The 23909-nt window shown below is 38.6% G+C and overlaps 1 protein-coding gene across 1 annotated transcript in view; it reads right to left on the bottom strand.

Annotated features, from left to right (window-relative positions):
* ptpn4a (protein tyrosine phosphatase non-receptor type 4a) overlaps positions 1–23909 on the bottom strand; it is a 98418-nt gene that overhangs the window by 23551 nt on the left and 50958 nt on the right. The window contains exons 3-12 of the mRNA XM_084725543.1: positions 20077–20184; positions 18542–18584; positions 17661–17739; positions 15326–15370; positions 14961–15013; positions 11857–11977; positions 10269–10356; positions 8189–8277; positions 3572–3635; positions 1914–2086 (exon numbers count right to left, since the gene is read on the bottom strand). Coding sequence (XP_084581669.1) covers positions 1914–2086; positions 3572–3635; positions 8189–8277; positions 10269–10356; positions 11857–11977; positions 14961–15013; positions 15326–15370; positions 17661–17739; positions 18542–18584; positions 20077–20184 — 863 coding nt within the window. The remainder of the gene's footprint in view (positions 1–1913; positions 2087–3571; positions 3636–8188; positions 8278–10268; positions 10357–11856; positions 11978–14960; positions 15014–15325; positions 15371–17660; positions 17740–18541; positions 18585–20076; positions 20185–23909) is intronic.

The raw sequence follows: 23909 nt of genomic DNA on the forward strand, positions 1-23909 counted from the left end.
ATTAAATCAGATGTTACTGAGCTCTAAACAACCAGAATTATATTTTGTGAAAGCTTTCTACCGATCAGTGAAAATGACACCTTCATTAGGAGCTGAGCATTTATTGAAAAATCAGTCGATATCTTACAGTAAAGGTTAAAAAAAAAAAAAAAAAAACACCCACACACACCATCAAGCCAAACATCAGAGCAGAGATCGCTGATGTTGCATCACTGCTGCTCAATAATGCATCACAAGACCTCCGACTCTCAGCTCATCTCTCACTCATATTTCATAAAAAGAGGAAATAGAAAGTTCCCAATGAAGACAAACTAAACTGTCACAAGAAAAAAAGATTCTATTTGCGATCTTTCAGTAAGAGAAATGTGCAGCCTATCACAAATGGAACCAGTCGAGGATCTCTGCACATGGACACATATTATTCCTTAAAGTTTATAAGAATTTACAAGGCCAAACAATATTCTATATTCTTTCCTCATTTTTGAGGTAAACGCTGGATAATTAAATTTAGGTTTTCATGGGGGAGGAAGCACGAGAGGAACCCAGTAGCTTTCCGATGCTTCAGCCTCTAGACTGAAAGCGAGACAACAGGGTCCCTCCAGGATTCTCCGAGTTAAAATTAAGACTTTTTAAGATCTTTTTAAGACAACTTAGAATGAAATTTAATGACTTCACAGTCAGACCCGCAGAGGCATTAAAGATATGAACCAAAATCAGTCTGGATTGTAGGGCCTACAAAAAACTAATTTAATTAAACATAATACTCACATTCAGATTGCCTGGAATAAGCTAAACTCACTTGTATTTTGGACTTTGTTGCGACATTAAAAACAGCATTTTTAGGTTCTTCTTCATTACTACATAATTGCTTTTTAACAGAAGAGGATTAGAATTGAACATTTTAAATATAACTAAATGTTGTTTCTGGTAAAAGTTAAAGTAAAGTAAAAATTAATGTAATTTTTCACAAAAATTCAGTTTTCAGCCTCCAAAATATGGATATTTCCTGCTTTTTTCTGTTTACTATCATATTAAACTGAAAATCTAGGGTGGAGATTTTCGTTATTTTGTGACACTTTATCGACATCGCAGCCCAACATTAAACATGACAATTAACTATTTGATACATGCTAATAAATAAGCCAGTCTGTACAGGGGTCAGTAAAAATTGACATCAGGGAAGTAGATTTTTGGTGGAAAAAAAAACAAAAACAAAACATAAATGTTGAACCCTGAGATGTAACCAAAATTATATTTCATGGTCACGTTTTACTACATGTTCAATTCTAATCCTGTTGTTAAAAAGCAGTTATTTAGTATTAATTTAAAAAAAACTGCTGTTTTTGAAGTGGCAGCAGAATTAAGCAGAGCAGAATTAATCCTGTGCTTCTGCAAAATATAGCTGATGAATGCAAGAGAGTGGACAGAGCATCATGTTTATGCTTGTTGATCAGGTTTATTGATAAAGTATCTGCTTTTTACTCGCGAGGTTTCATGGCACTTAGTCACGGTAACAAGTGAAGCTGTCATCAACTCTTCTGTCTGTCCAACGCTGCATCTCTGCTGTTGTTCACTGACTTCGCTCTGCGACTGATGGTGTGTTTTTACATGAAAACATGAGAATCTGACTGTTATTTATGATGTTACTGTATTTATGTTATCCTACAAAAGGGCAACAAAAAATTAAAACCTTTGTTAATAAAATGCAAGACATGGTAAATTAAAGTCAATAAGAATCCACGAGTCTGCCCCCCCCGTGTGTCTGAATGAATCTGTCAAAGTCAGGCGCTGAAGGCAGGACTTTTCATGTGGATTCTCTCCATGCTCCTCTCAGAGTGTATCTGTGTGTGTGTGTGTGTGTGTGTGTGTGTGTGTGCGTGCGTGCGTGTGTGTGTGTCTCCTCGGGTTCTCACCAGTATCTGAATTTTGAGCCCAGGGTAAAATAGTGGGCGAAGAAGTTCTTCTGTGGTGGGATGGGCCGCTCCAGCCTGAAGAAGGTGTGGTGCTCCACACAGGCCTTCCACAGGTTTTTACAGGCCCGATAGTTCACCATGTTGAAACCCAGCAGAGTTTCCCGGGTCTCAGTCTGTTCACAGGGAGGAGGAGACGAGTCAGCGGGTCGCGTGAGGTGACAGAGGATGACCAGTAAAGATACATACATGTAGTAAAGATACTACTGCTACCAGTTACAGTACTATCTATTATCCATTACTTCTAACTTAACATTTCAACTGATTCATCATTAGTTTTAGTTTATCTACTTCAGCCATTTATCCATTTGTTTTAGCTTAGTGTTTCTACTGTTTATCCATTACTTTTACCTAAATATTTCTACTATTTTATCTGTATCTGTTTTATCTGTTTAGCTGTTACTTTTAGCAAAGTATTTAGGCTCTTTATCCATTACTTTAACTTTTTAACTTTTGACTTTTTCAGTTTTTCATTTTTTTAATTTATTACATTTATCTAACTGTTCTATTTATCCATTACTTTTGTCTAGCAATTCTGATTATTTATCTATTAACTTTAGCTAACTATTTCTAATATTTATCCATTACTTTGAACTAAGTGTTCTGACTGTTTATCCAATACTTTTAAGTAATTTTTTTTTTTTACTATTTATCCATTACTTTTGGATAATGATTTCTACTATTTATCCTTTACCACTGTGCTTTTAGCTTGCTTAAAAATTATTCATCCATTATTTTTTAGTCACTGTTTCAACTGTTTATCCATTATTTTTTAGTTGTTTCCTCTGTTTATTCATTACCTGACTAATTGTTTAGCCTTCTCTGCTTACTTGTTAACTAATATTGATGCATTCTCGAATGCAACACGATACGTTCAAGTGTAACGGCTAACTCAAAATGTGGACATTTTAAATTATATCATAACTTCTGGCTATATAATCTGTTGGGCTACTCTACAATCTTTCCACGTATCCCTGGCAACTGCTGATGTACCTGCTGGTTGGGAATGAAAGAATTTCAAACTAACGGGGGGGACGTTTATGCCATTAAATACATTTAAAAAATTGTATCAATTAACTGTTAAATCTCAACAATATCTAAATATTTCTTACATAAACAATGAAAGCTTTGATTCTGAGAGCACCATAAGAAGGTGAATGATGAGTCGTGGTAGAAACTAACACCAATTGGCTGTGACAGTATATAGATCTGTAGAATTGTTTGTGGCATGAAGTAGAAGAAGAAGAATAGAAAGAGCTTGACATGTCAATCAAAAGATGCAGGACACAGTGGGGGATTAAGGCAGAGTCAACCAGGACACAGACAGCAGGGGGTTAATCTGACACTGATTACACACACATATGCAGACACAACTCAGCTTACATCTGCAGGGCATCTATACACACATTTATAGAGTTAGCATATACAGAAACACACACACACACACACACACACAAACACACACACACACACACACACACACACACACACACACACACACACAACTACATCTGCTCACAACACACAGTGGTGGGAGGGAAGTGGTGGTTAAGCTGTGTGTGTATGCATGTGAGAGTGTGTGTGTCTGTGTGTACACCTACCGCTTCTCTTCTCAGCTGGACGAAGAACTGTTTGCACTTGAAGGAAATTTTCACTATTTTCAACCTGAAAACACAAAAAGACAAAACAATCCAAAACACGTCAGTGTCTCCACAGACGAAGAGCCTCTCTCCTGTTCTGATAAACCTAAAAAACTCTAAGAATTTATAAGCTCAAAGTCAGTCGGTGTATTTTGGAAAATGTCAGTAGTAGCATGGCCCAAAAAATGCAGTGTGATTAGTGGAAATGATCAGTTTTGCATTACATTTTTTTTTTCCTTTTTCAAAAAATTGCGATTTGGTTCTGGTTCTGCGGTTTGGATTCGCTTGGCCATATTGCAATTTCATTGTAATTGTGATTTACAGAGCAGCCCTGAATAGAAGCACAGCAGGTCCAAACTTCTCTTTCAGGATTTTATAAATAGAATTGAAAGGCAAACTTCTCAATGAATCGCCTGTTCTTCGAGTAAGCTGAGCCATGTGTCACACCCCAACTGTTCATATAACCTCTGACCCTCCTTGCATCGCTGCAGAGCCTCGGTCATAAGAGTCCGACCTCACTGGAGTGTCCTAGTGGCTCAATGATCTGCATCTTTTCTCATAAATCTGTCTGTTTTTCTATTCATGTGTCTAAAGAGGAAGAAACGATACAAACTAATGTTGGAATCAGAAGACCACACACGCGTGGCCACAGTAAGAGGTCTGCTGATGAGCAGCAGAGTAACATAATCCCTCCCTCGAGCTCTGTTGCTGCTGTGACTCATCGCTCCCTGCTAAATATATTTTACATACTTACTCACACACACACTTGCATGGACAAACACACACATACACACACACATACGCACACACAGTGTGTGAGTCATGCCCCATCTAAGTGTGGCTCATTTGTCAGGCTGCTGTGGACAGAAATAGGAAAGAGGAAAAAAGTCGAAATGTTTCTCGTTCTTGACCCTTCCTTACTGTATCGTGCACTTCAATTTATGACGAGAAAAATGACAAAAAGGAGAAGTGACAGGACTAAAGCAGACGTAAACCGTTATTAGAGAGGGCAAAGAAAGAGAAAATGAAGAGGAGAAAACCAGTGAGTACAGGTTTGAGAGACTCTATTAATGTGTCTTTCTCTTCCTCACACATAGTAGTGGACAGCTGCGGAGGACGCCGCTGTTGGTCTCTAAATTTAGCTTAACTGACTGGATGGACACACACACACACACACACACACGCACGCACACACACACGCACACACGCACACACACACAAACTAGCTTAAGCTTGTTGTTTCTCCACTCAGGAGGCCTCTGTATTGATTTACGTTCATTCCAGGGAGACGTAACCAAACTCTGACCAAAAACCAAGTCTTCACCCAAAAAAATTCACGGTTTTGGCTTTTTGTCACCAAATGGTAGGCGAGTCCCCAGATTTATGAATCAGGTCTCCACAATGTCAGCAGCATAAAAACCCTCTGACAGGAGTTCATTTTTTTGATGTTGCTGAAATTTGAGCAAGTGTAAAGCTAATTATCCTCCAGATATTTAACTCTCAGCTGACAAACAGTTGGTCTAAGAGCCAAGTGACTTTTTTTGGGACCAAGTTTTTTGAATTTTTTTTTCTTTTTTCATTCATTCTGGAGTTAACAATTCATAAGAAAGTCCCTGAGCAGAATTCAAATTTTCATAACTCATCCTATAAACCTTCTGTGTGTGGTTTTCCATTCACATATTTGATGTGAAACAGGCCTGAACAATTTTGAAAAAATACGTAATTGCAATTATTTTGGCTGATATTGCAATTGTGATATTAGAGGTAATGATCATTTGTACATCATTAATCTTATTATTCTTATTGAAAAACCTGTTAAAATGACTATGGTCTGATTTTTTGCAGGAATTTGTACCAAATGAAGATTTTTTTTAAGTCTGTAGAATCTGATTTATAGGACAAGACATCTCTGCCTCACAACATTCATTCATTTAAAAGTTTTTTGACACATATTTTGCCTTTGATAAATATCGCACCTCCTGTGATTTGAAATTTAAAATTAAAATGAGTTGCTTTCTCTTAACGTTATGATATTGATATTTATCTTGTGGCACCTGTTCTTTTTTCAGTGGTGAGCGAGCGCTAACGTAAGGCTGTACCATTTTCTGACATTTTATAAATCAAACATCAAATTAAAGAAAACAAAACAATCCTTAAATTTAAGAAGGTAGAACCGGAAAAGATTTAACATTTTTGATCGAAAAATGACAAATGACAATTAACTGATTACCAAAATAGGTGCACATGTTTTAAAATAAATGTGTTTTAACCTCTTTATTTTAACAAACTTTATTTTCCAAGTAATCTTTAGTCATTCAAAAGAGCTATATTTACACCTTACAGTGTTAATATCGGTTAACACCAGTATAAAAAAAAAAAAAACCTGACTGATTTAACGTTTAACACTACATACAAGCATTCAGAAAAACTAATACTGGTTTATGTTAAGAAGTGTTTAATTTAAAAGTTTAGGTAGCGTGTTAATTTGGATATGCTGATTTTGCTGCATACTAACACTCAAACCCGTTTTACCACAAACATCTTACTGCTGTCAGACTTTCAGTGATGTTCACAGACACACACACGCTCATACACGCCAGCTGCTACGTGCATTTGGTCAGGGTGTGTGTGTGTGTGTGCGTGTGTGTGTGTGTGTGTGTGTGTGTGTGTGTGTGTGTGTGTGTGTTAAGCCTACACACGAGTGAATTATCTTCCGGAGTTACAGGGATTTGAGTAGCTACAATCCCACCCCCAGTACCCATTAACATTTAGCCTCCCACAGTGCAGCAGCAGAGTACGGGAGGTTTCCAAGAATCGATGCTTTGGAGAGAGAACGAGCGCTAGAGACATAAAGAGTGACGAGAGTAAGTGAATTAGACGGAGAGGGGTGAATGGAGGATAACGGGAGAAAGAGAACAGGGAGATTTGATGTCTGTAATATTTCCAGGAACCCTAGTTTAACCCGAAGTCCTCCCCCTCGACAAAATCTGGTGGAATCATCTGCATAATTCTAGCAAAGATCAACTAAGGCTTAAACATTAATATGTCATGTCATAATCACTATGTGAGAGGTTACCAAAATATTACGCAGCGCATTACTCAGCAAAAAGGGTCCCGGGAGGAGGTTGAAGTGGAGCTGGCAGCAGATTGACGGACAGAGAGGAGAGTTTGAAACATGAACATCCACAGTTTGGTCAATAATTACTACTGGGACCACAGAAAGCACAGCAGCAAAGCTTCAACAGTTCAACTCATAGTTACTGTGTTTCTAGGCATCAATGGAAAAAGTTTGCTTCTTTTTTCTAGCAGTGCTCTGTTTTGCATCCACGGTTCCTCTCCTTCACACCTGAGAGCTGCCAGGTTTTCTGCCGTCGGCCACGGAGCGGCTTCACCGACACACTTGGTTTTCAGCGCTCTCGCTCGTGGGCTTTCAGCAGGTGGAACTGAAACTGCTGAACTTGTACAGTAAGCATGTATGTTTTATGTTTCATCTCTTTCTGTCGAGATTCGGCTCTCCAACCAAAACAATGAGCAGTTTTCACACTTCGCAACTGAAACTTTTGGAATGAAAATCTGACTGCATGAAGGAGCTTTTCACACCAAGTTAGGGATGTCATGGTTCTCAAAAACCACGATTCCATTTGACTTTTGATTTTATTGTCACCATTTGATTTGTTTTTTAGCACTGACGGCTGCACCATAGTTAGACCATCAAGTCTGGATTTGTAAAGATCGACAGATCATTGGTTTTATGCCCTGATAGCCGCCATTATCATTTTCAAATTCTTCTTTAGAAAGATGTATATGGTATCAAGTGTCATATAACAGCCAGTAAGCTACACTGTGTCATCTCTGAAATGATATTTTTTTCTCTGGAAAAAAAAAAGGCGAGGTTGGAACAAAAAAAAAAGCTGAGAGAATCACTGATTCTACATTTTCAAATTGATTATTGAAATTAAAGATCACTTTGATTGATTTTCAATTTAATATTGAAAATGTGACACCCCCACACAAGATGCTTTTCTTTCCATCTTGCAGTTAATTTGCTCTGTTATGAATATTTGTCATACCTGTAGCTTTGTTTGAAACCAGGTGACCCCCTTCCTGTCAGAGTATGAATGAACCAGATGTGCATTACACACATCTGGAACTGTTTAGAAATCATATACTACATCTTTCCTTTGCCTAGCAGCTGTTCCGGGTCAATCGGCTCTTCAAAGCTGCAGATAAATATCGTGGAAGGGAGAAGGAAGGGTCCATTATTTCTTGTTTTTGAGGTTTTTATATCTTCTCAAGTGTGTTCATTATGTATTCAAACTTTTTCCCACGTGATCTGACATAGATTTCCATGTGATGACGTTGCTATACAAACCCTTGAGGCTGAAGGAACTACATATAAAATATTGCCACCTGTCAAAGGTAACTCCACCTCAGGAGTTCTTTTTTCCTAACAGCTGATTAAGAGTTTCTATTTTGAAAACCCAGAAGAGAACAGAAATGGAGTCACCCTTTAAAGACACATGTAATTCTATGTTTTCAGAGAGTGTGTGTGCATGTGTGTGCGTGTGCATCACTCACCATGGGAAATAGTTGATCCGTACCCTGTTCTTGTAAACCACAATGCCAGCAGACATCACCCCGATAAGAATCTCTGTGTTGCTCTGGTCCTGCAGAGAGGAAAACAGGAGTGTGTGAAGCAGTGTGTGTGTGCGTGTGTGTGTGTGTGTGTGTGTGTGTGTGTGTTGAAGGTGGAGACAGGGGAGCAGAGGGAGCAGAGCCGAACAGAGAAACAGAGAATAACAAAAAGAAAAAATAGAGAAAGACATCTTTGGGAGGCTTCCTCCCTGATACAAAACAAGTAAGACACTGCTGAAAACAGCCCAGATGTCTCAAACTAAGACTAGAGAAGAACCTGTGTGGGACAAGAACAGAGTTTGTGAGGACGGGTTCAGGCCAGGATCCAATACACATCCACAGTGAACTGGAGAAGACCTTCCAACATGTTCAGACTTTTGTCCTAATTGATTATCTAAGTCAGAGATGTAATTTTATACAGTTGACACTGGACATCCTGCCTGTGCAACATGATCCTGATGATGACAGAGTGCTGAAACATGTTTGTCTTGTGCTGCTTCATGGAGTCAACAAAATTGATTTCCTTACAGTTTTGATACACAGTCTCTAATCAATAATCACGAATTGCCTGAATTGGAAAACCAACATGGAGACTTAAGTTAACCACTGAACCCAGACTGAGAGAATCTCGTCACGATGGTGGTTTCTAGCTGCTGATTCTTATCAAAAAGATTATTACATATAAAAGCGAGGCTACTCCCCGAAGAAATGATGCAAGCAATGCTTATTTAATTCAAAATAATTAGCAACAAATCACTTTTCTTTAATCACTTTCTGGCCGAAAACAAACCTCATGACATGCGAGAAGGTTCACTGTTATTAAAGTGTGTTTGCAGTTAATATTACAATCCATAGTCACAATCCAATTACATTCCCCCATATTATTATAGATGATGTGAAACAAAAACCAAAAAACCTTTATTAACTAGGAAATATATATAAATTTATCTAATACAGCATTTTTTGTTCATATAAAATTATTTTTTTCTTTTGATTTAAAATGATTCTCCTTTCCTTCTTTATTATAATAAAATAAAAGTAGCTGGAAAAAATTGGCATTAATTGTTTTTGGCAATGAATGCTTGAATAAATGTACAATTGCAAGTAGCAGTGAGTAGCAGTCCTTTTAAAATAAAAATAATGAAATAAAATAAAATAATTAAGGTAAGCAAGACATTTTTTAATGCGACATCACAGTATTTGATATATCATACATCGCTATGCAACATCATCCTTATTAGCCATGGTAATAACTAATCATAAATCGATCAATCACCATTAACAGATTAATTAAGTGACAGCAATTGCGCCTCTCTGACATTGTTTTGTCTGTGGGAGCCATTTGTTCAATAAGGAAACTTAAAATTAAACTTAAATGACAAAAAACGGAAAAAATATGCATTTTGTATTTTAATAATTATTCATGATTGGATTGTGGATTGTTAGCGTTTTAAACTACTTTTACCGTAGCACAGTAGCTACAGCAGATTAGACCAGTAAAAAGTGAGCTTCATGCAATGTTTTCTTCATGCCTATCCAAAAGAAACGTATAAAACAAATCAATGTAAAGAATGGCATGGCCACTCTGCTACTATCTGTTGCTGTTTTCAGTGAGAGCGGAGCGCCAATGTGTGCCATTTCTGCACGATGTGGGCACCAACACCAACTGTACACACTGCAGCTCCTCCAACCTGCTCTCAGTCCTCCTCAGCTGCTGAGGGAACGAAAACGGCGTCGGATCAAACATGTTGTCACAGCGGGGGCAGACTGGGACTTCATGATATAAACTCTGATACCATTGGTGGACGGCTGATACAGACCAAATAATCTTACAGCGCTCGGAGTTTTTGAGGAGGAGAGGAAGGAGAGACAGAAACGGTTACACAGAGAAAAAGAAAAGGAAAAAAAGAAGTATGAGGCACCAGACAAACACAGAAACACAAACCGTATATACATCAGTCTTTAACAGACACCAAAGCATGAAAAGTAGCAGGTAACAGTGGCAGAATAAAACTCTACTTACCCTTGCATAGTGCAGCTCTACCCCGTAGAGCTCCAGCGTGCGTGCTGTGTTCAGATAATTAAACTCTGACTGGGCAGGAGATAGACCACTGAGAGACAGAGAGAGGGGTGATGAGATGAGTAGAGGAAGAGAGTGAGTGTTAAAGTCATGGAGGAGAGAGAGAGAGAGAGAGGGAAGGGCACAAAAACAAACAAAAGAAACCAGCAATCAGGGACATGAATAAAGTAACAACAGCCAGGTCTGATAAACTGAGTCATTTCTGTATTTGTGTGCATCTTAAAACACTGAGTTTTCTTAAATATTTCTCAAGATTTTTTTGCTCAATATGATGCACAATAGTGGCAAAATTCATTATTGCTCCAAGCAATAACACTCTATAACACCTCGCCTCTGTCTCTGTCAGAGAACACAGCACTCACAGAGAATTCTCTGCAAAAGGTTCTAGATAGTTTCAGTTCTGTTTTGCACTGCTTCTGATTTCACCTTCATTACTGTGGTCGTGGCTCCACATCTTGTACTGCTACGAGCTATTCTGCACATTTTGCCTCCAATCCCACTCTACCTCACTACACACTTGTCTTATGAATATAAAATGTTATCCTATTTTTTTTTTTGGTCTGGTATCCTAATATATTACTCTTACATTTTAGTATAGTTTATTCTTGTATTCTATATTCTCAGATATTTATCCTAATGTTTACAGAGTATGCCAAGGATTTTATTCTTTTTTTTTTTTCAAGGATCTCTACAGCAACAAATGGCATCATTATAACAATATTTAGCACTGCGGCATTTACATCCTCTTCATCTCAGGGTTCCTGCACCTTTCAAAAGTCAATTTGAGCAGTTTACACACATTTTTAAGATGCATTTTGAAGTTTTTTCCAGCACCATACAGCTGTGGTTAATGGCATATTTATATACATATATATATTATCAAAATGATTAGGCCTCATTTTAGTTCTTAATAACTTAATAACAATCAGATGTTATTGTGCTATAAACAACCAAAATTATATTTCTTGATGGCATGCTACAGAAGGGTGACAAAGTTTCATGTTTCAAAATGCGTCACCTGTCTGTAAGTAGAATTAGCTCCACATGGCTGAGCCAATAAAAATTAATCACAATTACTCATTTCAATAAATTAATTAATTTTTCATTTTCAGGCCAATACTCTTTACAGCTGCTGTTACAACTCTAAGCTGTTTCAAGCACTTTTCAATCCTTGAAAACATTATATTAAAATTCAAGCATTTTCAAGGTTTTCCAGCACTCCGGCCTGGAGTCCAATGAGCAGGTTAATCCTGCTTTTACCTTAATGCATGAGTAACAATAATAATAATAATAATAATAATAATAATAATAATAATAATATCACTTGTGAAGGTGTAACAGTCACGGTGGGATATTTCTGTGCATTCACTATTTTTACTTTGAATACTTCAAGTACGTTTTTCTGATTTCACTCACACACTTTTACTTCAGTAACATTCAACATTCAATGCAGGACTTTAACTTGTAACAGAGTATTTTCACAGTGTGGTATTGACCATTTGAATGTGTTGGTCTGTGTATGCGTGTGTACCTGTGCTGCTGGTGATGTTTGGAGACCTCTTTGTGGAAGTCCTGGGGGGGGCTGGGGATGAAGCAGTATTCTGACAGATATCCTGCTGTATGCTCCGTTTCACTGTAGTCCCCCAACTCAGCTGAACACAGAAAGAAAGAGAGGGTTGACATAATGAGGAAAATTGTGAAAAATGTCGCTCAGTGTTTCCCAAAGCCCAAGATGACGTCCTCAAATGTTTTGTTTTGTTCACAATACAAATAATCAGTCTACTGTCATAGACGAGTTAAAAAAAAAAAAACAGTACATATTCACATTCTTATTTTAAAAATTATTCGAATCGATAAATTGGTCCTTTTTTTAATAAATGTATTTCATACAACACTCAGACAGGATGTGCCTCAAAATAACAAAAGACCATAGGATCAAAAATCTGTTTCTACTCAGAGATGAAGAAAGGAGTGATTGCAGATAACAGGCAGAGAGAAATGATTCCCAGATCTCTGGTAGCTTTCAGAGCCCACACAATGAAGGAGCTCAAAGCGAATCCCCAAAGCCATTAGCTCACTCGCTGGTGGTTGGAGCTCAAAAGCATCAATTCACTAAAGTAGTCCCTGGACTAACCTACTAGCCGGTAGCCTAAGCATATTGACCAACGAATCAATTCAAGCTCACCCGCTTATTGATGTTCACACAGCTCCAGGGAGGAATATATGTACAGTCAATAGCTTACATCTGAGAACAGTAAGCTCATGTTGGTTTTATTTTATACTGCAGTTATTACTTTAAAAAGGTTCAATATTACAGCAAATGAAGCTCAAAGACCAGCTGACAGCCTGATCTCTCTTTATATATTCATATTCATTCATATCATGAAGCTATCGACCATCACAGCACAAACAAGACATTCAACTCTCCATTTGTGGTGATGCATTTTCATGCATTGTGGGTAATTTAGTCCAAGTGTGTGCAAGTGTGTATTCTTTCCCTTTATTAAGGTAGACAATGCAGGATTTTCCTAAGAATACACACATGTATAGACTCGCTCTCAGTCATGACTTATGACCTTCTAGAGGAGTGTACTGGTGTCTCTATCTGCAGAGCAGGGGTGCAACTAACGATTATTTTCATTATCGATTAATCTGTCACTTTCTCAATTAATCGATTAGTTGTTTGGTTCATGAAATGCTGGTAAAACCAGGGAACTGAAGATGCCGTCTATGCTCTCTTCACAGCCACCAGACTCATTTGACAAAAACAGTAATTTTACCTCATAAAACACACTCGTCACTGGACTAGTACAGCCTAAATAAAAGTTTGTTTGTGTTTTTGTGAGACTTTGGTGTTTTAACCCATTTACGGATTCTGTTAAAGGATTCTGGAGCGATTTAAAGGCTTCGGTTCCCTGTTGTTGAGCTCGCTCAGACTCAGAGGCAGATTTAGCGAGATGGTTTGTCGCATCTGTTTGGTGGGACAAATGACACTGCAGATTTTTTGTTTCTTCTAATTTTGTTTATGCAAGCATAAGCACAGCGAGTTCAAACCCAATATCACAAGAGTGTACAAAAATGTAATATTTTGAATTTGTATAAAAACTCCTTTCTAAAACTTTTTAGATGCTTACTATTATGCACATGAGACCCTAAATTACAAACCTGACTGTATGTTTGCCACCACTGGCAATATGAGTAAATTCTAAAAGGAGCACTATGGAAATCAATTGAAAAAACAGCTTTGTGTTTGCTGATGCAACATTTCTGTAGTTGAAAAGCAACACTACAAAAGCCCACATTTACTGCTTTGAAACAAACAAACAAAAACGTGTCTTTCAAGATTTTCTTTTTACTGAAATGCCTCATTTCTGAGGAGGGGGTTGCTATGGTTTTCACTCAGTTGGTCAATTTTAAACAAGAATGTAGGTCTGCCGGGTGGGATTTGTGGTGTTTTGAGAATGCAAGCTTTAGTGTGGGATTTAGAGTGATCAGTGCTGGCACTTGAGGCGAGCTAACTGAATTAGCAGCATAGCAGCTGCTTCAAGCCGTTTTTCCCAAAGCAAACATTTATCTTCATAATCTGGGCTGGCACCGAGAGAAGTGACAACACGGACCTCGCTAGAGAGAGTGTGTGCATGTGGGTAAAAGCAGTAGTATCATGATGTTGGTAGTCTAGGCCAAATCTCCTCTCTGACCTATATACTGGAGCAGTGCAAATTCCCCACAAAATATGCCAGAGAGGTGGAGGACAGAAAGAGGGCAAGAGCAGAGGGAAGAGGGGGGTTTACGAGCGCTAAAAAAAAAAAAAAAGGGGGGGGGGGTAAAGCAGAGAGGGATGAGAAAGACTAAACAGAGATAAAAGAAAGAAAGAGACAGAAGGCAAAGCAGGCTGCGTGAAAACAATGAGCTACAATAAAAGAGAAAGAGCGAGTGAGACGGACAGACAGAGCAGTGTGTCAGGAGTCATTATTCTGATGACAGAGGGGCCCAGTCAGCATTTAACCCCAACACTAAATCACAACAGTAGATGAGGCTGAACGTCCACTGGCACTGACTGACTGCTCTGTAGGTCTGAAGAGAGAGGAGGTGTTTTTTTTTTTTAGCCAGTAGTTTTGGGAAATGTAGGCCACGAGGTGTTGGAACAGCATTTTAAGCAGGGACTAACAAACAGGGAAGAACTGAGTGCTTTATAATTCATTGTGTTGCCCAAATACAGGCATGTAGCTAAATTGGGGATCTGGTACATTCAATCAGATATTACATCTGAAAGATTTATTTATTTGTCCTTCACTCAATATGATGGGATGAAATAAAAGATAATGCATAGTCGCCATTCTTTAAGCACATTCCTATTTGCTACTGTACCATATTTGGCCTATGGATTTTTGATTAGTCTCGACCGTATAAACCACACCCCAATCACACTGAATATTCATATCACTGCAAATACTATCATATATCACCACACAGCTTAATTGAATCATAATGGCTTCAGAGCAGCAGCCATAAATGCAGTGGCGCAACCGCAGTCATTACGTTTAACAGTGTGTGTAGCTAAAGAGAGGCCTAATGAATTGCCTTTCCATCGTTATGTGGAGTGGATGTATCCAGGGAGCTTCGGGAGCCACTTACATTGAACAGCATAGGACGCCAGCAGTGCGGCTGTGTTGTGTGGACAGGGCAATCTGGAGGACACAAGAACACACACACACACACACACACACACACACACACATATATACAGACATTACACATTGGATCGATGCAGAATTCTCTTTGATAATAACAGTAATATAGGAAAATGTCAATATGAGTTTTTTGATCTAAAGAAAACAAGAAGGAAAATGCAGTAATGGTTATTTGAGCCTGTTGGGTATGTGTGCATGTATATAAACTCATATTTCCTCCCGTCATTCACCTCTTTACAACCACTAGTGTGTCCACTACAACCTCTATTAGAGAGGCTGTTTTTGAGGCAGAAGAAAAAACATACTCACCTTCCAGTTAATATATCCTGCTTGATCTGAAGAAAATATTGGTACCTGAGGGGGGAGACGACACGGTGCATTAGGAGAAGAGAACAGTGAACCATTACCTCTCTTTAAACTAAATATAATATGATGTAAAGACAAGAAGCCAACAGACGCCTGTTGGTCACATTAAAAAGGTGACAACTGTGAGGGTCTGATATATAAAATCAACTGACACCCTTTAGCAGAGGCCTTTGTGTAATTAGTAGTACAACAAACAGGGTTTCCCTGCCAGTCTAACTTTAAGGTGGGATACTTTTGTATTTTTGGCCGTCGCCTTTGTTAAAATTATTTTTTTATGCCAAAACTATTGTGCCTTTAATCAGCAACTGCTTTGATGCACTTTTAACAAGCATGGGTATGTTAAGTGTGCAGGCAACAGGAGAATGACACATTCACAATTTCATGCAAAAAGATTTGTACTGTATATTGTGTAAATAAAAGGTAAGTGTATTTTCTTTCTGTAGATGTTCAGTAAAATTATAAAAATTTGTTTCATGCAAAAATTTTCATAATCTGCAGCACTGCGCTCTACAGAAACATCATGCAGAGGAGACGTCACAGTGTCGTGTTGCCTTTCCTGCCTGGTGTGTTTTCATCCATGGCCTCGCTCTCTGAGCCTCATCAACACTTTGTGTGCAGCGTGCAGGAGTGAATAGTGAGCCTTGAATTTGACGCGCTGATCCATTTGTATTGTAAAAACAAGTCACGAGCAAAACACACTCCTGACGGCTTTGTTGGGCTGTTTATGATGTTGGCGGTGTAGTACGCAGCAACACAGGGGGGTTAAACAGTGCTGTTAACAAGAGCTTGGATGAGTAATGGCACCTTAAAGTACTGATAATAGAAGGATGAGATTTTCTTTCATCTTTTCAACGTAATTAATCTTCACTTCTTCAGTTCATCAGTTTATATATTCAGTAAGATTACATTCTGTCAACGAAACTGGAGAGGAGGACAAAAGGGCACAGAGCCTGATACTGAAATAAAATCATTAAGAAAAAGACGAAAAAAAAAAAAAAATGATATGTGTCCAATATGTCCAGTGTAGTAAAACAATTCAGCATTGATCTTAAGTCATTGGGTCACATGGCATAGAGACGAATGATTACTGTGGGATCTCTGACACACACTTTTTAGTGGACTTAATGAACTGACAAAGTGTACAGAGTAGGAAACAAGCACAGCAGTTTTAATAGTTTTTGACCATTAATCAGGGAAAACACCGACGCTGACATACACGTTTTCTAAAGATCTGTCAGGTGCCGCTGCTCAAAAAGTGGCGGTTTGATATCACGTCCTTTTTACTTTACGTAATTCCAGCAAACTTATACCATGGTCTGGGTGAATATTCTTCTCTGATTGGCTGGCAGGTGGAATTCATCTCAAGTTAAATCACCATTCAAAATTCATCCGCTACCCAACTTGTAACCGTAGCAACATTAAAGAACACAGCTGTCAAAGGTCACACCACTTCCTAACTGGAGGTGATGCGTGCGACCACCTGACTGCTTCAGTTCTCCTAAATGAAGATGCCCTAACCTGCTCCGTGAATCAGCAAACAGGCTGAGCGTCATGTTGCTCGCTTGAAAAGTCGCTCGCCCTGGTTCTATTTCAGAGAAGTGTCACGCACCTCCAACCTATTTTATCTGGTTAAAATCGATGTGACATCCTTGATGCTTCAGTTTCCCCTCATCGGAGCAGTTGAAAGGGACGACAAGAGACTGATTAACAAGGTTAAGAAGAAGCAGCACCTTTAATATGATCAGCAGCTTTTTTATAGGAACATCTTCAAAAAGGACGGAGTTTGGAAGGAAAAAAGGGAACTTTAGGGAGTTACAAGTAAGTAAACTGTCCTCCAACTATATAGAAACAAACTCATTTAAAAAAAATGTTTGTTATGAAAACATAACTCAGACAACTACTTCATTCATCTACAGAGGGAGGAATGTTAAGTGCGCTGCAGTGAAATTGTATGTGTATGTGGACAGCTGTTTGTCTGCATCGCTTCTAGTTAGGAAGCGGTGTTACTCATCATCAACTGCAGCGAGCCAGCTGAGTTTAGTTGTAAAAGAGACAAGAATTATTCCTTATCATGACAACCATAAGCTCTTGCTTCATAAAAAAAAAAAAAAATCACCCAAAAATCTCAGAATACTTTTATTTCATATTGTTGGCAAATGACAACGGTATAAACGGGACAGTCAACTCGGATGGTTCTTCGTTTCCACATCGTGCCTTCAAAACGTTTAACGCACACCTACTCTCTGATTACATGACTGATAATCAGTGTGTTTCTTACCGTGTGTATTCTTCCTGAAGTTTACTGGGGTCTGTCACAAAGAATTTGACTCTGAAGCTCAAGTTATGGGGAGACCCTCCTGCAGAAAATAATAACAGTTAGAGAGGAAATCTGATGGAGACAACATGTGCAGCTACTGAAGATGTGATAAATGTATGTATTGACAGAAAGAACTTGAACACTCATCTGATAATGTGCATTTACTTCTACTATGATAATGTAAACACAGTGTATATGTTGCCATGCAGAGTGTCAGAGTGTAACAGAAAGCTCTAATTCATGAGATGAGAAGTCAAGAGTTCAGTTCAAAGCAATACTGACTGATATACTGACATTATTTTTGTAGTTCTTTGCTCCAGGACATAAACAAGTGGAATAAATGAGCCAAAGTGGAAAATAACAAGCCTACATTCATATAAACAAATCAGTCTAACTCCACACTGTGTAAAATACAAAATCCTGTGGTTATTCCTCAATGAATCAATCCTTCTGCATAAAAAAACAGAGTTGAAACACAGTTCAATCATTGCTCGAGGAGGAACGCATTTCTCACTAGGGCTACTTTTTAATTGTTTTACATGTTACAAATTCTATTACTCATTATCAAAAAAAGAAGAACAGAGTTGAAATGAAGTTTAATCATTGCTTAAGGCAGATTCAGAATATTAAATCCCACTCAGTGTGGACTGGAGACTTTTGCTTGAGGTGGAGTGTGGACTTTTAACCGTCACTGTGGCTCGACTGCAGACTTCTGCTTTAAACAGCTGCTACATTTTGAAATTCAGTCAGTTAAGTTGGACTTGGGCGAAATGTCTTGGCTTTACAACTTTCTGCTGAGTCCTGAAAATGACCTGGAGTGGTTAGTTGTGGATTTCACCTACTTTTTAACTGTTTCCTGATGGGCTTGTTGGGATCGAGCCAGCGCTGTAAAATATTGATTGAGAGACACTTAGAGACACTGTGAAATTTCCACAGTGTGAATACACAGTTTAAATTATTCACCACTGATCACACATACAACACACCTGAAAGAAATACCAAAACACCACGCAGACACAAACGCACTAAACGTACAGTAAACGTACATTCTACATAGTTATTTACACACAGTCATGATGTATCATCCAAACACTTGCCATGTTTTTTCACTCACACACAAACATTTCCTCCTGCACACACTCATAAAACACAATAAACCTAAATAAGGGTTCCAAATGGGTTCTTTCTGAAAGGCTGAGGATCTACCCAGAACCATTTTCTTCTGAAGAACCCTTTTGTGTAGTTAAAGAGGTCATCAGGTGACCAGAGGTTCCATTTAGAACCCTTTTCATCCACAGAACCCTTTTTGGAACAAAGTTCTTCAGGAATTGTTGGAAGTATAGGTCACGTTTTTCTCACTTACACAACGGTAATTGTTCCATAGGTTGCTAAAATGGTGGATGACAATAATATACAATCAACAGTATTCAAGAAGTGTTTGCGTCATCTGTAGAACACAATATGGTTCTTCATAGAATCCTCAGAAAACCTTAAGAATACATTTTTAGATCCCTCTGCATGGGTTCTGGGTGGAACATTACTAGGGATGCATGATAAATATCTGGGCTGACAAATTATTATATAAAGGTTACATAAAGGTTCTACCAGAATCTAAAGAGGATTCTCCTGTGGGGACAAGCTGAAGAACCCTACGTAGTTCTACTTAGCACCTTCATTTCAAAGAGTTTTAGTAGAAACCTTGTATTTGCCAAATGTCAATTTAAAATGACAAAGGGCTCACCGCAGAACCACGTGGATGGATTCTGTGTGAAGCCCTTGGAATATAAAAGGGTTTTTTGATAGAACACGCTGAGTGGATTCTTCTTAGTACCCTTAGAGGGTGTAAAGGTTCTGGATAGATTCCCCAGCAGGCCCTTTTTCACCAACAAGGAACTGGAACTGTTCCAGTCCAAGCACCTAATTTTGAACCATTCTGAGCGTTTCCACCAATAAGAACTTGGTTTGGAACATGAAACGTTGATTCCCAACTGGAACCAAAAAACACCTGCTTTTCTTGGGATGCAGTTGTGCACGGAATGACTGCAAAGGTTCCACTCAGAACTTGGAACAGGAAATTCAGGACGATTCACTAGATAGTTTCCAAGGGTTTTGGACAGAACTAGTTCAAGTACCAGAGCTTATTTGATGGAAAAGGGCACTGAGGGGGTTCTGGGTGAAACCTTTCACAAATGGTTCAAGGTATAACCCTTTTTTTGGGTTCTAAGTAGAAGCCTCTGAATGGGTTCCAAGTGGAACCTCTAAAAGTTTCTAACAGGACCAAAAAAGGGTACTCCAATGGGGACAAGCCAGAAAACCCTATATGGTTCTAGTTAGCATGTTTATTTGTAAGAGTGTAGATGGAGAACATCATACTGACTGGCGTATCTAAGGAGTCATCAGCCAAGTGCAGGCCGAAGTAGTCTCTCTCAGTCAGCTCCAGGTGCTTAAAGACGGCGTCCAGCAACACCTGCCCATGATCCGACTTCTGCAGAGAGGACCAGAAAAAAAAAAAAATCAAGTTAGAATTTGTTACTCAATTTCAACTGCAACAAAGACGGAAGGACAAGTGGGACGCGCTGCCTTGCACAAAGATCTTTGAATCACATCTTTGCTGCTGTTGTACTCCTTGTGTCAAAGGTCACGAGGAGGAACAGTAAGAGGTTATGAATAAGAGAGCAAATTATACCCGATGTCATACTGTAGAGAAGACTGAAGCACAAAGAAAGCCCTTTTTTTCCCCTCCGTTAAATAATTTATACGCTTACATTTCACCAGGTTAAAAGGCATCTGATTCATTCATGTTGAGGTTTCTCTGATAGCTTTCTAACCACACGGGGAAGAACATGTATAAGGAATTAAGTTGCGTGTCTGTGGGCTAACTGTCGTACGTTGATCTGTTTCACTACTTGCTTTGTCCAGTGACCGTGTAACATCACCTGACATCTTTCTAGCAATGGAGCAAAGTTAAACACCCCTAATAAAGACATTAAATGCATTTACACGTGTGGATTATCGCTGCTTTTTTCTCATTTTATAAAGGACGAGGTTCAATCATTCTTTCTGCAATGACGTTACTACAAAGAATTGACTTTTGGATTTCCTCAAGATGAGAGAAGCAGGAAACACAAAGAGGTGCACAGAGCCAAAGGTAAATAAATCCATTCCCATATTCACCAGCTGTCTTAAAGAAAACAGTAACATTTGATGACTTGGCTTGTTGGCTCAGCGTCTGATCACATCGTTGATCATATCACATTCATATCAATCAATAAATAAATGATGGGTCCATTATTTTCTGAGTTTATTTCGAGATTTTTACATAATTCTGTAGCTTCCAAATCATATTTTGGTCAAAATACATGGTCAAAATGCTATTTTCCCAAACCCTTGAAAATGCTTTGCCACATAACCTGACGTAGGTTTCTGCATGATGACACTGCTACATATAAATCCCCAAGGTTGAGGGTTTTGCAAATGGCAAATGGTTGTTTCTATTTGAAAAACCCAGGAAACAACACAGATAGAGTTGCCCCTTAAACTATATAAAGATGTCATTCACATAAGTGAAGATTCATTGTTAAAGTTTTCACACAATATTCTTCTCTTTACTCCCTGTAACAAACTGGACGCTGATGAGTGAAAACAGATGTGATGTGTTGGCAATCGCTTGATGAAAACTGCCATGAGATTAGAAAGAAGCAGAGACAGAAAAGTCAAACTACTGAGGAACACTTGGCACTGAAAAAAAGCACGGTGGTTAGAAAGAACTGACAAAGTTCAACACAGAAACCACCGTCTGTCTGTGGTGAAGCTTGCACAAGGGACAGAGGTGGAAAGAGGAACAACTAAAGACAGAAGTTGAGATTCCAGGGAAATAATTGAATGTGCTTCAACATAATTAAGTAACTTCATATCAGTTCCTTCTGCTTTCAGAGGGTTTTAGACATCCAGTCAGAAGGAAAATAGCGATGCATCATTCCCACAAATTCTGTATCATATCACAACTGTAATATCTCTCAAAATAGACACAAGATGATTGTTTTTACCCTTTGCTGTCATCTGGAATGTCTACATGCTTTATAGGAAAAATAACTGCCTCTTTTATGTTACTTGTTAGTAACTTGATCATTTTGCCCGTAATCCCTGTCAATTAAAATAGTTTAGACATGACAAGCAAAAGCGTGGACCTCACAGCACGTGCAATCAGTGAACAAGTCCGATTTAATCCAGTTATTAGGACTAGGGATGCATGCATTAGTCGACTACACGATTAAAACTAGTTAGCACCAGAAATACGAGTCATTTAAACTATTTATCAATATTTTATTAATGTACAACATGAGATAACCGTTGCCAGCTGCCTGCCACTAACTAAGGCTGCAGCACAGGCAGACGACACACAGGAAATGGCTGGATGGCCCAGATGTTGTTGACACCTCGTAAAAGAACCTGCATTATTTTTGTCTAGAAAATGAAATAATGTTGCATGTAGCCTGCGTCAGAATGAACGTTAAAAGATCCTGCTCGTGAATTTTACATGTTTTTCTGTCAAGTGTGAATGAAGTGTATTTTACGAGGAGTTAATGAGCTAATCAAGCTCAATTAAGTGCGGTAAAAGAGAGAAACTTAAATCTAGAAGGTGTGCATTGAATTTCTGTTTAAAATGGATAATAGGTATGAGAATATTTAATTTCTTGACACTTAGTGAGTTTATTTTGTTTACTGGGCGTATTGAATGCACACAGTGTAAGTAACAGAACTCCCAGCTGACACTCGAGAGGACGGGACAAAGTGTGGAAGGAGATGAAGATATCACCATTTGTCCATGGATGATTGTCAGCTGGAAACTTCGGTGGTTGGCTGGAAAGTTTTAACATATTGCTAAAGCACAACACCACACCTTTCAGTGGCATTTAAAATACAATTTGGCTACTGAAGAATGTGATTCATGATTTCTAATGGATCTTAATACATGCAATTTTTTTATTAATTAATACACTGTGCTTAATTTTAACTGTTTTCTGTGTATTTCTTACTTATGGACTAGTCTGCTTCTGTAAATTAAAATTTCCATTCAATCAACAGTGAAATTAGTCACCAGGAGCCACTTTTCTAAAATATGAACTGAAGATTACGCAAAATTAAACCTCTAGATACCACAGCGAGGCAGTCAGGCAGTCTAACACCATAATGAATAATGTTTATGTACATTTTGGGTGTCATACCCTTTATTTTCACTTTCATAATAGATGGACCTTGTCATAATGTCATAATAATGGTAGGCACAGTGACTGAACAAAAATGAAAAGGTTGCAAAAAAAGGAATCACCTTTTCACACAGACAGGAAAGGGCGAAAGGGATGAAAGGTTTAAAAAAAGGGGGGAAAAGGGTGAAGAATAATTTATTAAAGGGATCATTAATATCACATCGTTGCATGAGAGTGGGAAGGGTGAGAGGATAAACTGTGGGACCACAAGTGGAGCAGAAATTCACACCTGATCCTGCTGCGACATTGAGAGAAGAGAGTACAACTCCATCAGAGCTCCCATGGGAGAACACACACACACACACACACACACACACACACACACACACGCACACACACACTCGTCCACCTCTCCCCTTTACCCCGGTGACACACTTTTACAGCCCAGCATGTGTGTATGTGTGTGTGTGTGTGTGTGTGTGTGTGTGTTGGGGGGGGGGGGGTGGAATGATAGTTGACAGTTGACATGTTGACATGGCAGCCCTCTAGGATCACCGGCAGTCTTTTAGTGCTCTCTGTGTGTGTGTGTGTGTGTGTGTGTGTGTGTGTGTGTGTGTGTGTGTGTGTGTGTGTGTGTGTGTGTGTGTGTGTGTGTGTGTGTTTGCAATCTACTGCTGTCAAAGCCTTGTTAAGTGTGAGTCAACTCTCATGTTTCTTCTTGCCTCCTTGCTCACTTCCCCGCAGCTTCGCTATCATGTTTTGATGACAAAGAAGGAAGAAAACTGTTAAAAACATGAACATCTCTCTGAAAGAAATCTCATACTGCAGTATGTTGGAAGTGTAGGTGAAGGGATTTTACTATATCTGATGAAATGGACAAACAGACTTTCTTGTGGCTGAATCTGACAATGTTTTAAGCTTTAAAAGAAAAAGCTCTCTAAACTGGCTAAAAAGAAAAACAGAACTTCTCAGAAAAGCCCTCCTTTTGATCATCATGAGATCC

This window comes from Lutjanus erythropterus, chromosome 8 (assembly GCF_056507025.1).
Source record: "Lutjanus erythropterus isolate fLutEry1 chromosome 8, fLutEry1.hap2, whole genome shotgun sequence".
Taxonomy (NCBI): domain Eukaryota; kingdom Metazoa; phylum Chordata; class Actinopteri; order Lutjaniformes; family Lutjanidae; genus Lutjanus; species Lutjanus erythropterus.